General features: G+C 41.4%; 1 protein-coding gene and 1 long non-coding RNA gene across 7 annotated transcripts in view; one reads left to right on the forward strand and one right to left on the reverse strand.

The window, feature by feature from the left end:
- Positions 1–20,929, reverse strand: part of LOC127526220 (uncharacterized) — a 388,781-nt gene that overhangs the window by 270,432 nt on the left and 97,420 nt on the right. The gene's annotated exons all lie outside the window — the stretch shown is intronic.
- The window catches only part of LOC114669269 (inositol 1,4,5-trisphosphate receptor type 1-like), a 186,557-nt gene that overhangs the window by 153,377 nt on the left and 12,251 nt on the right, over positions 1–20,929 (forward strand). For all 6 annotated transcript variants that reach the window (XM_051920995.1, XM_051920989.1, XM_051920990.1 and 3 more), the window contains 9 exons: positions 91–283; positions 2,140–2,262; positions 7,423–7,598; positions 8,370–8,534; positions 11,966–12,155; positions 13,543–13,632; positions 16,656–16,795; positions 17,056–17,221; positions 19,921–20,081. In XM_051920995.1, coding sequence (XP_051776955.1) covers positions 91–283; positions 2,140–2,262; positions 7,423–7,598; positions 8,370–8,534; positions 11,966–12,155; positions 13,543–13,632; positions 16,656–16,795; positions 17,056–17,221; positions 19,921–20,081 — 1,404 coding nt within the window. The remainder of the gene's footprint in view (positions 1–90; positions 284–2,139; positions 2,263–7,422; positions 7,599–8,369; positions 8,535–11,965; positions 12,156–13,542; positions 13,633–16,655; positions 16,796–17,055; positions 17,222–19,920; positions 20,082–20,929) is intronic.

Genomic DNA, 20,929 nt, shown 5'->3' on the forward strand with positions numbered 1-20,929 from the left:
TGGGCAAAAACCCAGTTGTTGCGTACTAAAAAAGTAATTTCCTGTAACGGGATGGTTTCAGCACAATCTTCTGTGATTTCTCCTTTTTAGATTGTGAGGCAAGACCGCACCATGGAGCAGATCGTCTTTCCAGTGCCCAACATTTGTGAATTTTTGACCAAAGAGTCGAAGCTAAGAATATACTACACAACTGAGCGGGATGAGCAAGGGAGCAAAATCAATGACTTCTTCCTGCGCTCAGAAGACCTCTTCAATGAGATGAACTGGCAGAAGAAGCTGAGAGGTACCAGGAGCTGATGGCATCAATTATACATGTGCCTCCCTTTAGCTTTCTGTCTCTGTCTGAGTCGTTGCCATGTGTGTATTTTTTTGTAATGTAGCTTACCCTCAGTTTAACAAGCAAGAAGTCTCATGCACAGGCATTTCAGTTATTGTGAAAACCAAATTCGGCAAAGCCTAGTACATAGATTACATTATAATTTAATCGCTGCAGTTGTTGTCCAAAAACACACAAATAATATAAAAAAAAAATGCGAAGTGTTGTCTGTCTGGCATACAAATTGGAAAACCATTGGATCTTGGTCTTAACACATCTTTAATTGTTACATGTAGCATAACCTATGAATTAAACATTGGGCTTCCATGACCATGAAATTGCACTTTGGGTGGTCTTGTATGCATGCATGCATGTGCTATGACTGAAAGGAAAATATGGTGACATCTGCTGACAGTATGGCACATTGCAGAGGTCAAATAGAAGCACATCGGCTACAAACCATTATACCATAAACACAATCCATGACCTTAGTGCGGTGCCAAGCCAAAAGTGGGAGCCATTTGATGACTGATAAACGATGGGACACTGCAACAAATACCAAAGCAAGAGGTCAGCTTGAATATAGTGTGGCACAGACTGCAGAACAAGAATGGCAGCACCATCTGCTTGGCCCCAAGTGTGACATTCACAATACTAGCACTGATGAATGACAAACATCACTTTATAACATCCTCGGGATGTGCAAGAACAAATTATTTATCAACGCAAACGCAGTATCAACAGCTGTGCGCATCTCGTGCATAACGGAAGGTGTTTCAATGTGGATACAGAATATAACAACAACAGAGAGGTGGACTAGTAGTACTTTGGACATTTCATGAGCTCTACTTAGGAGTGCAAAAGTAAGTCCTACATGGCCAAAGAATTGGAGGTGTGGGCTGCCTCTGCCATGTAACTGGGATTCATGTTCTTCGCAAGTCATACTCCAAACACAATTGACCGTCTCGTACACTGGGCACAAGAAAGGTGATGGATGGCACCTTTGGTGGAGTGACTTGGTGTACTGTGCTTCATTAGAAGTGCATGAACCATCTTTCTTCAAGAACTGGAGCTCTTGAACATTTTCTTTTATTATACATTTTATCGCTCCCAAAATGCACACAAGTTCACATTTTTTAATAAATGTGGAACAATGCCAAGATGTAAAGTAGACTCCTCTACCAAGTGGTTTTCTTCTAAACCTATGCTGTTGCCTTAAGAGCTCCTTGAATAGTGAGAATTAAGCTTAATGAAGTCATGAATATTCAGATAATATCAATTATGTGCAAATCAGGGTGGTTCACAAGCACTGTGGCCTGTATAGCTCCATAAGAGCTGCCCTCCAGGTGACCTCCTGCTTCATCACGTCGCTCTCCACCCCCACACTCGGAGCACAGGCAGCAGTTTGGAGAGCTACATGGCCGGGCTGCTCTGCTAACTCCGTTTGCTCTTTGGTGTCATTTTGCTTTGCTGTAATGGAAGAGTAGTGTGTGTGTGTGTGTGTGTGTGTGTGTTTTTTTTTTTTTTTTGTTTAACAAGATGTTTAGTGAAAGGTCTGCCGTTTTTGTCCTTTAATTATTTGAAATAGAAAGTTAGACTAGAAATCCCCTAAGCTGCTGCTGTTCCTTTCCTTCTAACAGCAGCTGCGCTCCAACCTCTAAAACGCTACCCACTGAAGTTATGCTTTGTGGTGTCCGATTCAGCTAATTCTTTCAATACACAAGATTTTCAGACCCTCATTGAAATTTAAAAAAAAAAAATCCCTTGTACTCCCATCCCCTTTATATTTCCTCTTCACTAATGTGTTTCTTTCTTGTCCATAGCTCAGCCGGTGCTCTACTGGTGTTCTCGCAACATGTCTTTCTGGAGCAGCATCTCCTTCAATTTAGCAGTGCTGATGAATCTTCTGGTTGCTTTCTTCTACCCTCTAGAAGGAATCCGAGGAGGTATTTTAATATTCTAGTTATTGACCTTGTTCACTGTGTCATTCTCGCACACAACAACCAAACATTAGAAGTTCACACATGATGCAGACGTTGGGAATGAGGGGAAACGTTTTGCCAGTGGAGTGGATTCACTAAAGCGCACACCTTTAATTTCACTGGACATTGAAGATTTTACTTCCTGAACACTTCCATAGACTCTAGCTGTGGACCTCCAGAGCCACTCCTTTTGAGAAGGCTGTCGCTTAGTATAAGTCACCTGGTTACACTAAGGTTAAGATTTGGGTTGGGGGAGGCTTATCTGACTCAAGTAAAGTGACAAAAACCTGCAATCCAACTGGCTGTTCAGCAGTGCTACTGAATTGTGGAGCTGTAGAGGTCTGCAGCTAGACCCATTCTTAAACACTTTTGTGTATCTTATGGATTCTGACCTGTTAATTGCAAAAATCTCCAAATGTTGTGTATGGTTTTATTGCAGCTGTCTTGTTTTTGTAATTTCCTCTCATATGATCCGTATACATACAAGTAACAACTGGAACATCTATGGTGATCTAAAGGTATTAACACTACAGCCTTGATGTTCCAAATACTGCAAATGGGATAGCCATATGAGTCACATGACATTTACCTGTAATGGCAGAAAATGTGCCAGTCCAACAAAGGTATTTTTGCCAACCATATAAATCTTGGACTGAGGAAAAATGTTACGAAAGCGATGAACAAAGAATATGAAGGACTTTGACATTTAAGACAGATGTTTCATTAAACAACTGTTACCAAGATTAAGGCATTTTCGTTGGTCCACAAATAAGAGACATCCTCAATGACGAGCAGTGTGACTTTTCTTGGCCGCTACAGAGCACCGAACTACATCCAGCTGGTTGACGGCCTGGTTCAAGCTTATAAAACCATGAAGCTCAACATGTCCCTAAATATTCATTGTCTACAGTCCCACTTGGACTCCCTCCCTGCTAATCCTTGTGCAGTCAGATACAAACACAATGAAAGGTTTTATCAGGACATTGCAGTGATGGAGAAGCGGCATTAGGGCAAGCGGATTCCATCAGTGCTGGCTGACTGTTTGGGTGCTGATTTTCATTTGTACTCGGCACTTACAGCATCTGATTTCTGTGCCAAACATTTCAAGCTCAGTTGAACTAATGCATCGTATCCGTATCATCGAGTGATTAAACACACTAAATGAAATTAACATTCATTTTTGCTTTTAGTTTTCTATCTACAGTCAATCTGAAATTGTTTGTGATCATCTTGAAGAATTCTGTCATCTACAGATCTATCAAAGGCCGGAGGGTGCAGAGAGAGTGTTATCCAGTGTTTTTCTTTGGCCTGAGTGAATCTCGCCATCAAAGTCTCGTCTTAATTTTTGTCATTTTTTTGATAGCTGGCCAGTAGTCTCCTTTTCATAGTTGCGGCCAAACAAGTTAATGGCCCTTTAGCCACAAGAGAGGGACAATTTTCTTTTCACATTTGACCAGTCTGCTGCTTTTTTTTTTTGTCATGTTTGAATAGGCAAGCCAAAGTGTAAAAGCTGAATAAATCCGATGTTTTACTGGCTACTTCTAAAGCTCATTTTGTTGCTCGTATTCAAGGTTACTAGAAACAATGCAGCCATTACAGTGTGCAGTAAGGGCTGCTGCTGTTGCTGCCATAAATTCTGATTTTGACCATGAGAAGTACAAGGCAGGATATGCTTTCCTCTCATAGTGTTTTACTTCTTGTGTAAAATGGCTTTAGTTAAATCTGCTACTTGAACTGCATGATTCTGTTTGCTACCCCCTCTCCCAAAGAGGCAATGCTCTGTTAGGCCGTGGTGTTCTCAACACTGGGAGAAGTATCTCCCACCTCTCTACGGTAAGGTGGTGCCACGTGATGACTAAACAGGAGGAAAACTCTGACATTTCAACCCTGTATGTTCTGCTTCACTTGTGGGGGTGGATTTTCTATTTTATGCTCTTCTCTCCCACTGCCCAGGCTTCTACATGCTTGAACTACTTCTGGATTGTAAAGATTTAGTAGCATTTCAGCCATCACATCTTGTTCCACCTTTCACATAAGCTACTCAGTTACTTACAAAACTTCATTATTAAATAGATTTTCGTTTCACATCACCTTTAGAGGTGAGACTCTACCACAATCCCAGAATGACAAGAAGCAAATTAGTCCCCAGCCTGCACAGCTACAAATCAGAAGCCTGTTGTGGAGCCTGTTCTCCAGACACTCAGTTGCCAGATGGCACTGCTGTTGGAAAATAAAATGAGATGCTGCATGAAATGAGGGAGAGGCAGTGTGGCCTCTATTGACACTAACACCAGACTGATGCAGGCAACCAGTTCCACTGGACGTATTGATATATTCATCCATCCGGCCATCTTCTAAGCCTGCTTTATGCTGGGTGGTGTCATGGGAAGCTGGAGAAAGAAAGCAGTGCCTGTTTGTGTACTGATCAAGAAAAAGAAAAAACAAATTGGCGCCTATTTTAGGGAATTGATACTTGATGCCTCCAAAGCCAACTGTTAATAGATTGTATTTGCCATGTCCAAAAAGCTCATCCATTCATTTTGTCAGAATTCTGTACTTGTATGTGCAGAGCAGCCACACCTGCACTGGATCACAAAGTGATTGAAAGTGCTACAGAGAGAAATGGTGCTACAACTCATTGGCCGTTCATTAAAACAAGAATTTTTTAGCCATCATTGATATTTGTGTGACCTTAGGAGGACAAAGTGTCCAATCCTCAAACTACAGATTTTGAGACAGACTGAACTACAGTGGAAGAAGCTATGACTGCATAAGCAGTTGCAAAACTGAGCTTCCTGATTTAGAGAGGTGGTCAGTCAGAAAGTAAACTCTTCCTTAACTAATCGTGCAGATGATCTGAGGAAAGTGTTGACACTATAGTCTGGTTTGCATAATTGTGTAGATTAAAACCATTAAGAGGTGGGGGGGTGAGGGGTTTTGCATATGAAGCTGGAACTGTGCAGGCAGTTAAATTTCACAAGTGTTTTCAGGGACCTAGTAAAATGGGAACTTACTCTGGTTCCTGGTGCTAGTGGAAATGGAGCACGAGTAGTACTACAAAGTTTCTGTTTCAATGTGAGGAAGTAGTTCAGTCCACAGTCCAAGCATGTTTAGCTAATGGCTAAGCTGTCTCAATATCTCTCCATGAAACGTCCTAAGGGTTATCAAGGTATCTGCTTCAACTACATGCCTCGGTAGTTTGTTCGAGACTCCTACAGCTCCTTTTTAATAAAGAGGTGCTTCCTAGTCACAGTCCTGAATGCACTTCCTCTTAATTTCTGCTGGTGTCCTCAAGTATGTGATTCACTGCTTAGTTGTTGGATCTACTTTACAATGCCTTTTGAGAATCTTGAAGACCTGGATTAGTCTTGAGCAGAGGAGGCTGCATGGGGACCTAAACACATTTAATTCCCCCAAGTCTGTCGGAGTAGGACATGTCCTAAAATCCCAGGAGGAATATTTTGGACAAAATTAAATAAATAAATGTGCAAATAAACAAGTATCCCGACTTATTTTTGCTTACATTTCATGCAGTTTATTTTTGTTCATGTTCGCCCATCTGCTTCATGAAATATGGCTTGAAATAAAACTGTCACTTTCACTCATCAAAGCTAAGCGGGTGGGCTCTAGTGCATACTGTGCTTTGATTGGAGAGTCTTCTGTAAATTGCTCGTGCCTAATATGTCAGAGCGGAAAATGGTAGTAAATGAGAGAACACAAGAATTAGAAAAATGCTTACTACTGCCGATTTAAATGGATTCTGCCAAAATTATCACGTGTTTCAGAGGGGAAACTTAAAATTTATCAGAAGAAATTACAATGTTGGCAGCCCTTTTAGACTGCAATATTGATGGAACTATTTTTGAAAAACTTGAACTGGTGCAACGGAGTAGGCTACATGCCAGTTCATTTGACGTCATTACCTGTCCTGGACGCCCATCCTTTGATATTCCAGCTGAGCCAATAGTACACATTCTTATGCAGTTTAATGTATGACAGATTGCAGATCTATATGGTGTATTAGAGAAAACGATCACGAGGCGAATGAGCCAGTGTGAGATATGGCAAGCTGCACCTGTATCAGTGCAGGCATTTTGACACACAGCCCAAAGCAGTGCCAACTAATATTCTGAACTGAATATCTGACCCTTGTTTTTAAGTCCAAAGTCGGGTGCATATTTGTAAACAACTTTACAGCTCTGATCAGTGGCAGACATACTTTCTTAGCCTACCACACTGATCTGTGATATTTAGCAGGCACTGTAAAGGGATTTAATCTTGTTTGGCCATCAGACATTTAGCAATTTTATGGTAATAATCACCCCGATTTAACCCTAACCCAACTGCAATTTAACTGAAGAGTGCTTCTTCTCAGAAAACTGTCAAGTTAGATGGCCCAATGCGATTTAAGCAGTGTGTGCCAGGTTTGCCAGGTAATTTGACAAGTATCATGTTTTAAGATATAACCTAACCCCACCGCTCACTGGCTTATGAAACTAAGCAAGTCACGTTAGATCAAAGTGTGAATCCAAGAAGTGACAGGTCAAAAGTGTCAGTGGAATAAATGTGGTAGTGACACTGAAAATGTTATCTGTTACAGAATGCAATTAGAGAGTATCTGTACAAAGGTCTTTCTGTTGCAGGGTTGAGGGGTGCTGGAGCATTCACTAGGAGCCCTGGATTCAAGACAATACTAACCCTGAGCTAAGATATTAGTCGTTTGAATGGCACACTCGTACACACTACACTCTCGGAGGTTCATTAGATAAGTGCCAGTGGTACGTGGGTGCATACTTCTTTATTTATTCATCTGCATTATTTTGATTGATCCATAGCACCTCCTTCCTTTATGTTCTAATCACTTATCATTGTGGAGGGAGCCACAGTGTATATCTTTCTGTTTAATGGTATGGTTTTAAAAATGGCCATTTGGTAGCTGATACATCAAAGGCATACAAGCATTTCATGAAGGCAAAAATGAAACATTTTTTTCCATTTCTACAAGCTTATTGGGCTTCCTGGGAGTTTTTTGAGGGTTAATTTTTTACCATATGGTTTTAACATGGAACTTGGTGACCACTGTGTTAATGAAATTTTGTACCTTCTCTTCACCCGTTTATGTAGGCACTCTGGAGCCTCATTTATCAGCTCTCCTTTGGACTGCAGTGCTGGTGTCTTTGGCTATAGTCATTGCTCTTCCTCAGCCTCACGGTATCAGGACTTTGATAGCTTCCACAATATTGCGACTTATATTCTCAGTTGGACTGGAGCCCACCCTGTTTCTTCTGGGAGCTTTTAATGTGAGTACTCAGTCTATTAAAATGCATTACTTTTAAAAGGATAAGTTCAGCATTTTTTTCAAGTCGAAGTTATTTCTTTAGTCCTTTGTATGACGTTAAATTGCATCTAGCCCTGCAAGCAGTCCTCCATCTGGCAGGGAAATCTTGGGGGTTGGCGGTAGGATTGGCATCTCAGCCACCATAAAATCCGCTCCGAAACAGCAGAGCTGTCGCCTCAGGAGTAGCTCCGCTGCCACTCGTATTATGAAGGGGGTGAGGGAAGCTCTTGGGGGGCCTCATCCCTGGAAGAGTCAAAACTGTCTGAGCCTGGTTTGACTTTGTGTTGAGCGAGTGGCTGCTCATGGAGTCCCAAATTGGAGGCGCATTACCTGTCTTGTGAGGGTGTCAGCTATGGCACTATGTAATGTGCGATTCCCTGAGGTTGATCTGGCTCGTAGGATTCTCATTAACGACCCAAGCGCTTGAACAAGGCCAAGGGGACGCTCACGGTAATACCTGGCTGTGGTTGGGGGACTCCATTTTTTTTTTTTTTAAACTGCATTCTTATTACTACCACGTCCCTGGTAGTTTTGCTTTCTCTGCCAAGTGTTTTGAAGGCAGTACATTCAATTGTTTTACTGAAAATATCCAGTTAGTCTACCTTTTTATAGAAGCTTTGAGGCTCACACCTAAAATTAAAGTCACATGTGGTTGCACATTTAGTTCTTGTTCCCCTTATTTGTAAGTAACTAGTACTGTACAATTGTCTAATTGTGTGTTTGAATCTTCCAGGTCTGCAATAAAATAATCTTCCTGATGAGCTTTGTTGGGAATCGAGGCACTTTCACGCGAGGTTACAGAGCTATGATTTTGGATATGGAGTTCCTGTATCATCTTCTGTATCTGATCATCTGCAGCCTTGGGGTCTTTGTGCACGTGTTCTTTTACAGTTTGCTGGTATGTCACGACAGTGTTTGTGTTAATGTTGGGTATACTACAAGTGTTCCATGGGAAATGTGATAACTAAGCATATATAATTTGTGTATTGCGTAGCAAGTTTAGGTACTTTATGTAGCTTTTTACAGAAACACGATTAAATATTGTTACAGCAAACAACCTTCTTCTCAAATGCACACCAGAATAATTTTAAAAACAGGGAACTTCTTTTCATCTTTAGCCAAGGCAGAGCAATCACTGAGACATTGTAAAGGCATATAGTTGTAGGTATCAAGGAGCCCCCTTAGTAGCTGTAGATGCATTTCTGTTGATTGATTAGTTGGCTAAAAGTCCTCAAAATTACTGTATCAGAGGATGCACAGTACAGTTTATAATAGCAGTATAAGTTTTGTCTTCATTTTCTCTTCCACTGTGACCTCCAGATGGTCGATTGTGTGTCCCTTAACTGGGCCTGCCCTTTGAATTAGCGTGTTGATTCAGCGGGCCCTTCTTGAACTGATGTTCCTGGCCATTAGAATTGTAGAACAAGTAAAGGACGTCACTTCCCGTGTTAAAGGAATGCAGTCTCCTAATAAAGACTTTGCTGTATCCTTTTTATGTAGTTCCTCTGTGTCAACACCAGTAATGCATCATCTGTTGAAAGTTTGATGGATGACTTGTCTGGCTATTTTCTTGCCAGAGTATTGAGATTATCTGCTCTAGAGGTGTTTATACTATGACACGAATGTTTGAAGTATCAAAAGTGAAAATACAGAGCACTTGTTCATGTAATATTGATTATTTGTAGCACCTCAAAGTATTTTGGCATGAAGCACTTGGATGTTGATATTCCTGCTATATTATGCAATTATGTACCTCTCTTAATCGTAAACTGCTCTATTTCTATTGTCATTCAGGGTAAAGCCATTTTATTTCAGCTTAGCTTAAACACTGTCATTTCTAAGTGAAATTATTTGTAATAAAATTTTCTTCTGTGCAGTGGCAGGTATTCATCTTCATGTCATTGCTACAGAAAAGCACTGTTCGCATCATGGCTACTTGTTGTTTAAATGTTTTGCACAGATTCTTGTTGCCTTATATGGCAATCAGTCATTTTTTTATTGTATTTAAATCTTAGACTTTAGACTTGGTCACAGCGATTTTTGAGACAGTTATCCCAAGAATAGAGAAGGTTTGGAGTACAAAAGCAGTGCCAAGAACTAAACCTGCAAGTTTGACTGGAGGCCATGCCGTTTAAGATCACATGGTTAAATAATGCACGGCAACAAATGTTATAAGCTGGTTATGTAATAGTAAATATAATTTAAGTTAATATTAATCTCTAAATAGAAATAAACATTTTATGTTAATTTCTGAATTATCCTTGAAATACCCTTTGGGTTATGAGGGGTGCTAATATGCCAGTGGTACACTCCCTCATCTCCCAGACCCCCAGGCAGACGGTGACAGCCCACAAGTTGCACACACTCCTACCATATGGCTGTCCTTGCCGAAGTGCAAAACAAGCTGAGAGAGAGGAATCAATGACCGGAACATTTGCTATGGAAAAGCAGAGGTCCAGAGCACACAAACATTGTACAGAATCGGACTAATGAACTAACGGATTGAGTCCACCCTCCTGGTTAAAGATTAGCAAAACGCAGTTAGAAACCTGTAATGCGAGGTGTCTGCATGACATTAAACATGCCACACACTTAGCAACATATGTGGAATACAGTGACAGGTCATTTGTGTGTGTGTGTGTGTGTGTGTGTGTGCTGTAACTACATGTAGTTTTCACAAAGTGAGAAGCCTAAGATGTAAAAATGACTAATGCAGTTCATTGTTTTCTGCCAGATTTGAGACCTTGGTGTCCTTCTGTTTCCACAGTTACAATGTAAAGTGGAAGAATTATGAAAAGTAGATGCCACAGAGCCAGCAGGGAACTGCCACTTGGCACTCATTTCTCTTATTGAAAGAACCTAAAAAGTGCAAAAGAGAAGAAGAAACAAAACGGAGGATACGTCCAAACTATTAGGTTTTTCATTTAAAAATGGCCTTTGTGAATGAAGACTATTTCTGTCCATACTATTTTCACATTAAGAGTTTCTCCATCTACACTAAAACAATGAAAGGCACCTATGATGTAGTTGTTACCAGCCTATATTTCCTACCCAAAATTGACAATCCTTGAAGGGATGGTGACATTGTCTGATCCCAGAATTCATTGCCAAACTGTACAAAATGTAATTTAAATACATACTGGAAAGCTCCTCTGTCTGCTCTATTGGAATGTGTACCCACCAACCCACCCAGATTAATGCTGCCAATCAGGGAATGAGATGTTTTAAATAGCAGGATCCAGTCAGGGTAGGGTCATGTAATAAGCATGAACAAATCAGAAGGCAGTCAGAGACTGTCTTTTTAAAAATCCACATTTTTGCCCATTTTCAGAAGTGAACAGTTTGCAGGAATATTTTTAAAAGTCCATTTTTTTGGGGTTAAAAACTCTGGGTAATGGTGAACACAGACAAATGTCTCAATTTTTAAACAAAAACACAACAGTGTGGATGTTGCCTTAATAAAACACTCGCATACTTCATGAAAATATATATAATGTCTGCACTTGGATGCACTTAACCATTGAGGAGTCAGGCTCTCGGTCACTCCATGTTTATAGGATATCCATTTTAGATCTTGGCTGTCAAAATTATACTGAAACACCAACACTGCAGTCTCCTGTATCTGCCAGGAAACCTTACTGTGACAGCCTATCATTTAGCAGATTTAACTCTTTCCAAGTCATTAAGGCATCGGTTTTCTTCTCGTTTTACCATGAAGGGCACCAGCACAGGAGCTGCTAGCATAAAGTGGTGCAGCTTGTTGCCTGCTGTCTTATGCACAAAACTACAAAGACGTTTACTTTAAGAATGTGTAGATGAAGTAATGTGCGGTACATCTGACTCCATGTGCAGGAAGTCAAGACACATATATTTTTTTTTTCTACAGATAGCAAGCAATTTCTATTGGGCATTATCGTGTTTTATCTTAAACCTGATCTTTTCTATGGGTACTTAATACTGCAGCTAATTATCAGATGCACTGGAAGTGTCGTTGCACCAGCAACATATGTCCTGTAAGATATCACTGTGTTTTATATTTAAAAAAAAAAAAAAAAAAAAAAAAAAGTTATTGGTGCTACATACGCTCACTTTTCACTCTGATAAAGCCCGTCTTCATACAGGATAGACCCCAGCAACTATAACCTGAGTCCGCACCATACAGCCCTGCTCCAGAAATAAGGAATTTTCCTGATATGTGGTGCCACTTAAATGGCCTCGGCATTCTGGAATTGAAAGTTTTATACATTTGACTGTTTTGCTTTTCTGTTTTAGTCTTGCTGCAGTGGATTAATTTAATGTCTGATTTGTCTTTATTTTTCCTCTTCACAGCTTTTTGACTTGGTTTACAGAGAGGAGACACTACTAAATGTAATTAAGAGCGTCACTCGCAATGGCCGCTCCATTATCCTAACTGCTGTCCTCGCTCTCATCCTAGTCTACCTCTTCTCGATTGTTGGTTACATATTCTTTAAACATGATTTCATCCTAGAAGTGAACAGGATACCAAACAAAACACTAGGTAAGGAGTAAATAAGTGTATGCCTTGCAGAAAGTCTGTTTTAACACTTTTAGCTGTAATCACTGTGGCCCTTTGCTAAAGACTGGTAGTGATGGCATAATGTGTTAAACTTCAATAGAGAAACATCCTTAGTTTGCAGGAGGAAACTACTGGTCTCATCTCATATACCAGGTCTTATCATCTCAGCTGCTTTTCCTGATGAGGGTCGTGGTGGTACAGGTCAAGGCAGACTATTCTGTCCCCAGCTCTGCTTGGGGAATTCCTAGGTGTTCCCAAGCCAGCTGAGAGAGAATCCCTCCAGGGTTTCCTGGGTCTTCTAACAAAGTCTCTGCTTAGTGGGATGAACCTGGAGCAGCCACACATTGGGGGGGCGTGGACTTCCTTATAACAAACCCAAACTACCTTAGTTGGCTCCTCTTAATCTTGAGGAACAGTAACTGTACTCTGAGACCCTCCTGTATCACTGAGCTTCTCATCCTATCACAAAGTGTCAGCCTAGCCACCCTGCAAAGAAACATTTCTGCCACTTGTGCTTGCAATCGTTTCTTTCACTACCTATGGGGTGATTGTGTGACTGGTAAACCGAATGTTTTAGACTCTGCTCCCTATTCATCATCACAGACTGGTAAAGCCTCCGCCCCAATCCAAATGTCCTTCATGAGTGACAGAAATAGAACTTGAGATGAAGATCACAAGATACTTGAACTTCTCAACTAAGGACAGTAGTTCCCCAATTATCTGCAGAGAGCAATCCATTCTTCTTTGAGAGAACCATGACCTCAGACTTTGAGGAGCTGATCCTCATCCCAGCCAAATCACACAAGTGCTTTTCAAAGGTCATGGTTTGAGGCAAAGAGAAGATCATCTGCATAAAGCAGTGATACTACCCCTAGCCTCCCCAACCAGACACCCTTGGCTCAGATATCCTGTCCATGAAAACCACAAACTGGAGTGGTGACGAGACATAGCCTTGACCGAGTCCGACACCCACAGTGAGCCAATTCGACTTGACGCCAAGTATTCAGATGCAGCTCTCACTGCATTCATATAAGGGAGCAAATCACACGGTTACCCCATATTCCTCTAGCACCTCCCTCAACACATGCTAAGGACACATCATGTGCTTTTTCAAATCTACAAAACACACACAGACTGCGTTATCACACTCCCTAGAGCTGGTCTACCATTCCACAAACCGGACAGAACCTTCATTGTTCCTCCTGTATCTTTGGCTCAACCGTCGGATGGATTCTTCCTTTCAGAAATGTACCGGGTGCTACCCTGAAATAGCACGTGCTGTCGCAGTGTTTTAGTGCGCGTCTGACTTATAAAACACAAGATAAATCGAATTTGTTACGCACTAATCCCTTCTGTTTTGAATTTTCAGAAGCTGGTGCCAGCATGGCTGGCGAGTTTTTCTCTTCCAGTGTGTGCCATTTGGAAAACAATGAAAACTGCTCAAGGCAGCTAGCTGAAGGTGAGATTTGCAAAGTGCTTGGTGGTGCCTTGTGAAGCAGGGCGCTTGGAGTCCTGTGGTCGCTTTTTACTTTTTTAATAAATCCCTTGAGCTGGTCATGGGGTTTGTATAATTGGATGGCTCAGGCCTTTTCAGATGCTGCGTCTCCACTGGAATGTGTCATGTTGATGTACATGGAACTTAAGATGGCTGAAGCGGCAGACTTTGCAGATGGTTAATTTCATGGCTTTTTCACCTTTCTAAAGGTGGGAAATACAGTGAAATGCGAAGGTTTTTATTTTTCCTCTGAATTTGTAGCTGCTGATGCAAAAATAATGCACGTTGTAAAGTGCTCATTCTAACTTATCGGGGCTGTTGACACCCCTTCCCACGCTTCAGTGGTGTCGCCCAAACTGCTTCTGACATGACTGGCAGATTGCAGCTCGTTTCCTGTTTACACGTATGATGACCCAGTTTAGTGGTGATGCACTGATACTGGGCAGAGTCCTGAAAACATCGAAGTGCATCAAGCATGCAAAGGTTTGTGTGTAGTGCCTTCTGCCGTGGTTGCTGTATTTCTGTTTCACTCTTTATGAAGAGTGGTCTGTCCGGGAAGAGTCCATTCCAGTTTGACATGCCCAGAATTCTGCCCCACTCCAAGACTCTGTTCTGCATGTCCATTTTCTTGTTTTTAATGTCTAATCAAATGTCTTAACACTTATGAACAGCAGACCGAGAATCCAGGTTTAGAAAAGACCTCTTAATCTGATGGGAATACAAGACCAATCCATCACAGCACACACTAGGCAGAAGTTAGTCATCCCGGTTCCTCACTTTTAATGATGGAGTATTTAAAGTTGTGACTGCATGTAGCCCTAAATAAGACGCACACCTTCTGTTCCGAATGTTCTAACTTTAATGTGCACCTTGTAATATGAGCTGGTGTTTCAAAATGAGAGGAGACCACTCAGCTCATAAGTCTGGTAAGGTATGTTAGCTGATTACTTTTTAAGAAGTTCTCGCGAGATTCTGATCCACATGCGTTTTGAGCCCAGTCTTTATAACAGATTGCTCAGAGTAATGCAGAGACCGACTCTGTACCCTTTGGTATTGACACTTCCGTATTCCCTGCTTATACTGAAGTGCACTTCCCACAACTATGAAATGAACATTGTGCTGGTGCATTCTAAGAATGGTGCTCTAGAAAAGGAAAAAACTTTTTTGTAGCCAGGATTCTCCTTCACTTCATTCCTAACATCTTTTAAGGATGGTTTTGCTGTTGTCCAAAAGAATTCTGCCTGCACATCTTTGATACCTTTTGAGCAGCCAATGAAAATCTTTTTGGAGATTTGAGGACCCTTAACCTTTATAGATGATGGCCTCTAAATCCAAACATGTACCTGGAGCGAGTATAGCATGAGGGGATGTTAGTCGGTGGGCTCCAAGTGGTCTGCTGGGCTTAACTGTTTGCCACCCCTCAGTTACTTTCAGTTACCTCTATAGATTTATGTTCTAGACTAATTAACATTATTGACCCTGAATTGCATTCTGGTTGATAACATATTTGATTAACTGAGCCACCTGTCTAAGACAGTTTGAAATCTGAGAAATCTATGTAGACCACCACATGACGTTTCCAGTGCACCATCTATTGGAATGTATTTTGTGATGCATGTAGTAATAAAATGCATATTACATCTGTCATTTCAACAGATGGTACATAAACATGTGTACCAATGCATTTTGTTACTACAGATGGTTCTAATGCTCCTCTGTTGGAATGAGAGATGCAATGCATTTTTTACAACAAATGTTTGATCTTTTGGAATGACAGATGTAGCAACCAGACACTTTCCTTTTATTAAGATGGATTTGTTTGCTGAGGAGGAAGGAAAAACGTTGTGCCCTCCTCACACGGATAAATAGAACTCTATTTGTCCCATGGGAAAATTTTTAGGATTTTACAGAAGCTCGCTTAAAACAAGAATACTTAAATCTTATAAATACACAGAATTCCCGACAAGAAAAAAAAAAAGCACATCCCCTCGGACTGGAAGTCGTGTAGGGTGCCACCAGCTGATGAGCCCATGAACTGTGCTGAAGCAATGGGCCCAATTGAAGTGACACTGGAAATGATTGGCTGACTGACCCATGAGAGGGCAAAATTCCAGTAGATGAGGCTGGTTCATTGGCAGTAACAATGCAGTAGTTAGCAGAGTGGAGGGGTTTGGGAAATGGTAGTTCAAGGAACAGGAAATCACACTAATATCCATGAAATGCATTTTAGTGTTATGGCTTTTTTGTTCTCTCCTCTGCCTTCAGGTTTGCCTGAAACAAATTGACATCAGTTAGAATTGAAGTGCTTTTTGCTTCATTTGCTTACATCATCGGACACAAGTGGCATTACATATTCTAGAAGTGCAACAGGAGCCTGAAAGAAATGGTGGCACTGAGAATGTAAGATGTGTATGAGGAAGCAAAAATGGCAGATACTGTACATCTAAGTATGTGAACAGTGCATTTTCTGTAGTAAAATTGGCGTGTTGAAGGAGGGACTGATCTTTTTCTGAGCCTTGCTGTTCACGATGGTGATGGATGTGGTGAGCGCAGTGGCAAAATCGATGTGATCATGAGCATAGCGAATCCAAAGAAAATGAGTGAAATGTTTTGGGTTTAATTTTGAGAGTTTTGATTACTTGTACTGTATATACACAGTTGGTTTTGAGATCTAGGTTAACCTTTCACTTCAATTTTGCAAAAGGAGAATCTCTTCCTCAGACTCCGCTATCAGATGGTCCAGTTGAGTGTGTGGTGTGGAGAAGCCCACACAAGAGAGCAAACTTGAACTCTTTCATGTGGACGTTTCATCACCTGCAGATTTTTTTTTTTGGAAGGGATCTGTTGCTGTCCAAGGCAATTGAATGGTCATCATCACAAAAGTGTTTGGCCAATCCATTTTCCAGTCGGTACTATAAATTCTGCCATTAGACCCACCTGACCCAGTTGTAATGTTTTTCTGATGTAACTTTGTTCTTTTGATTCAGGTTCACAAATGAAAGTGGAGGATGATGAAAATAAGGAGCACACTTGTGAGTCTTTGCTGATGTGCATCGTTACTGTTTTGAGCCATGGACTCCGGAGTGGAGGAGGTGTTGGTGATGTTCTACGGAAGCCTTCCAAAGAGGTAGGCAAAAGAAGAGGCTTGGCGAAGAGCTTTTGTCGAGTGGTGCCTTCAGGAGTCCTTTTGAATCGGTCTGTGCCATGTCAGTTGTTTTAAAAATGACTCACAATGTTTGTTTTTTTTTTGGTCACATTTCCATGCTAATAATGAAACTCTGGCCTGTTTTATAGCCTGAAGCTAAATGTGAAGGTCTCTGGTGGATCTGGATAGGGATAATAGGCCATGCTAGTCAGTTTTCTTACGCCCCTCTGTGCTCTCAACAGGAACCACTGTTTGCTGCTCGTGTCATCTATGACCTGCTGTTCTTCTTTATGGTCATTATCATTGTCCTCAATCTCATTTTTGGAGTCATCATTGACACGTTTGCTGATCTGAGGAGTGAGAAGCAAAAGAAGGAAGAAGTGCTGAAAACCACTTGTTTCATTTGTGGTAAGCAGGGGGAGGGAATTCTGTCATGCTGCTTCAATGTGGTGGCTTCATCGGAAGTATCATGCGGCTTTAGACAGTTCTTCGAGTCGCTCATGGTAAAACAGGATAAGCCCAAATTAGGAATCTCTCCTGCTTTCTTTTCCGCCTCTCTGCAGTTGGTCTGCATGAAGTCATGCTGGCAGGATTTTAGAGCTGCTGCTTTAGAAGAGGGGGGAAAAAGCCACGCTTATGCACACAGATGTCTTTATTCCCTGTAGAAGAACACGGACTCTTGCAGCTCTTCACTTCCTTGACGTTACAGATACATTTTTAAATTTAGATAAGATTGGTAGCTGTGAGGTCACCTTTGGTCAGGGGAACTTGGTAAAATGAGCTCACAAAGAGAGGGAATGTCATGCCTGGACATTCCTCCCTGCTCCTTCAGTCTTATTAGCATGTAATTAATCAATGAATATTCTTAACTTCAGCATTTGAACTGTTCAAAATAATAGATGTCATATTTTTTTTTTTGTGTGTGTGGTCTCTACTGCACCCCTGTTTCAAAGACTCGAGTTACCTTGGATACCGAAGGTGGCTACCAAGCAGATTAATTAAATACACAGAGACTTTGAGGGTTGTCATTTGTATTTTAGTCACGTTCAGCATTGTGCGAGATGTCGGCGTGCTGGATGACGGCAGCATTTCCTACTCCTGATCCTGTCGACCCACAGCGTCTGCTGGCTTTTATGTCAGCAGAATTTAATTGGCTGCGATTGTGCTCTTGGGCAGAACTGTATGCCAATACACAGGAGAGATGCGGGGGCGGCCGCAGACTGAGAATATGCAGTAGACACCCGCTGCTTAAAGGCTGTTTACTTATAGGTCAGCAGGGATTTCATGGACTCTGCTGTCCAGGCTCACCTCCCTCGTCTCCGGCTGGGCTATACAAATACTGGCAGTATGTAATTATAACAAGTGTGCAAGTGTGAGGGCTATCTATAATTTTGAAAGCACACAAATACGCAGGTCAACATTTTACATTCTTAGACTCGAAGTTACTGTTGCTCATCAGTAGCTTTAAAACTGTAATTAAAAAGGCACCCAATGCAGGCAAGGCACTACTGGATTAAGTTTACTTTTAAAAGTTCTAGACAAAGAATTTTAAATTTTAAATGCCCAAAGTGCATATGGGTGAAGGTACCACCTTGTGTGTATTTGGCTGTAATGCCTATGCTTTGGATATCTGCACTTCAAGCTGTGGCATTATATAAAGCTGATGTCATGTTACCTGACCTCTAGTTGGAGGGAATGTCAGACTTGACGACTGCATTTGCTGATCTTGATTCCCTGAACGTGTCACTTTACAGGGCTAGAAATTATCATTGGGGATGAGAAATGTGAAAGTATACCAGAAAGTTGTCACACAGTCATGTAATTTGTAAAGTATCATAAGCTTTTCTGACAGCTAATAACATGCTACCTGATGGAGCTCTGCAAAAGGTCAGAGTTCGCCTGCCATCTCAGGTCCCCCCTTCTTTTCTGTTGTGATATGTAAAACACGAGACGTCAGACAGACAAGCCTGTTTTTTCATCACTAAATTCATATACATTGTACTTTCAATTGAGTGCTCATTGGTTGTCAGTCTACAAATTCGCTGGAAAAGTGGTGTAATGAAACGTTGCCTTAACCATGACCCTAGAGGACCTATGTGGAGCCCTTCATTAAAATATAACTGTGTGGTAGAGAGGAGTTGGAATCAGTGTTCCTCCTTCACCATATAAAAGTGTGTATATTCTGTGAAACGTTCTATATAAAAACAATGGGGGGGGCAGCTGCCAGGTGATTTGACTCCGTTCACGGTGTTCCTTCTTGGTCCGGGCACCTTTTAATGTTTCCAGTCCTTCCCACTGCTGTGTTGTGGATGGTTTCCAAATTACTGCCTACCAAAGTTGTCCAACTATTGTGAGTGAAGTGTGTGCTCTTGATGTTGAGAACCGAGGCAATTGAAGCATATCCAGGACATGGTTAAAGGCTTGTAAGGTCAGTTGTGGGAGGCACTCCATTCTCTCCTTCACTACTCCCTCCAGGTGGGGGTGGGGGGTCTGAAGACAAAATGGAGTGCCTTTATGAACAATGCTGCACATCCTCTCCATGACACAATTCTGCTGAATAATTTGTTGGCTGAAAGTCCTCAGTGTTAGTGTGTCAGGAAACACAACTAGGACTCCTTCATACGATACATTTCCTGAAGTGCCTCACTGTGACTGGCACTGCCGAGTCAGTTTTCTTTCTTTTTACTCATTCTAGTGTGTGCTTAGACCATAGTATGTGTGTGTGTGTGTGTGTTTTTATTTAACGAGCTTCTGTAAAAATCCAAATGTACCCTTGAGGACAAATAAAACTATCTGTTGCTTTCAGGTGTACAGGGCACAGTGAAACTCTTACTTCAAAGTGTAAATCAACATGCAACACATTGTCACTACCTTACCTCAAAATGTCCGTCTTCTGAATTGTGCTGGAGATTTTTCTTCTTTCGGCTGCTCCTGTTAGGGGTTGCCACAGAGGATCATCTTCTTCCATATCTTTCTGTCCTCTGCATCTTGCTCTGTCACACCCATCGCCTGCATGTCGTCCTCTCTCACCACATCCATCTTTCTACAGAGTGTAAACTCTTCAGTTTGACCCTATGTGGCTGTTTCTCTGACTTGCCTGACTTTAGGTCTAGAAAGGGACAAGTTTGACAACAAGACGGTGACATTCGAAGAGCACATCAAAGAAGAACACAATATGTGGCACTACCTCTGCTTCATTGTCCTAGTAAAGGTGAAAGACTCGACTGAGTATACAGGACCTGAAAGCTACGTGGCCGAAATGATAAAGGTGAGTCTGAGAGAATGTTTATTTTTTTATTTAAAGTGATCTAAACACGAGGTGGTGAATTCCTAGCCAAATATCAATGGGAGTTTTGTGAAAGTGTCCTAAGGTGAATCTCGTATAGAAATTATCATGTAGAAGTAGATGCTATAAAAATAGGCTTCCATGGCCCTGGTCTTGCCTGTAATACTGTAGGTACAAATAAAAAAAATTACAATTGACAAAATATGGCAGATTCAGAAGATCACACCCCTTCACTTTCTCTGCACACTTTGTGTTGTAGATTTATTTTAAATGGATAAATATTTTTGTGCCTCCATTTTCACTCCATTACCTGTAATGACGCATTGAAAATGTGTTGTAAGTTTTGCAGACTTATTAAAAACGAACTGAAAACTCTCATTCATGCAAGTATCCCGACCCTTCATTCAGTACTTTGTAGAATCCCCGTGGCAGCAGTCACAGCTTCAAGTCATCTTGGTTAAGTATTAGGGAGGTGATGAGTAGGGCTTGGTGTTCTGCTTAAGAAATTCAATTTTTATCTCTTCAAACCAGACAGTCTTCTTCCTCATACTTTTTAGAGCGGTTTAAACTGTCACATGCCTTTTACTCAAGAGTGGCTTCAGTCTAGCCTCTCTACTATAAAGGCCTGATTGATGGAGTGATACTAAGATGGTTGTCCTTCTCTTGAGTTCTGCCATCTCAACAGAGGACTTCTCAAGCTCTGCTAAAGTGACCATTGGGTTCTTGGTTACCTCCCTGACCAAGGCCCTTCTTGCCTTGAGAATAATAACACACTACAGTAATCCCTCCTCCATCGCGGGGGTTGCGTTCCAGAGCCACCCGCGAAATAA

The sequence above is a fragment of the Erpetoichthys calabaricus genome, chromosome 18 (assembly GCF_900747795.2).
Source record: "Erpetoichthys calabaricus chromosome 18, fErpCal1.3, whole genome shotgun sequence".
Lineage (NCBI taxonomy): Eukaryota > Metazoa > Chordata > Cladistia > Polypteriformes > Polypteridae > Erpetoichthys > Erpetoichthys calabaricus.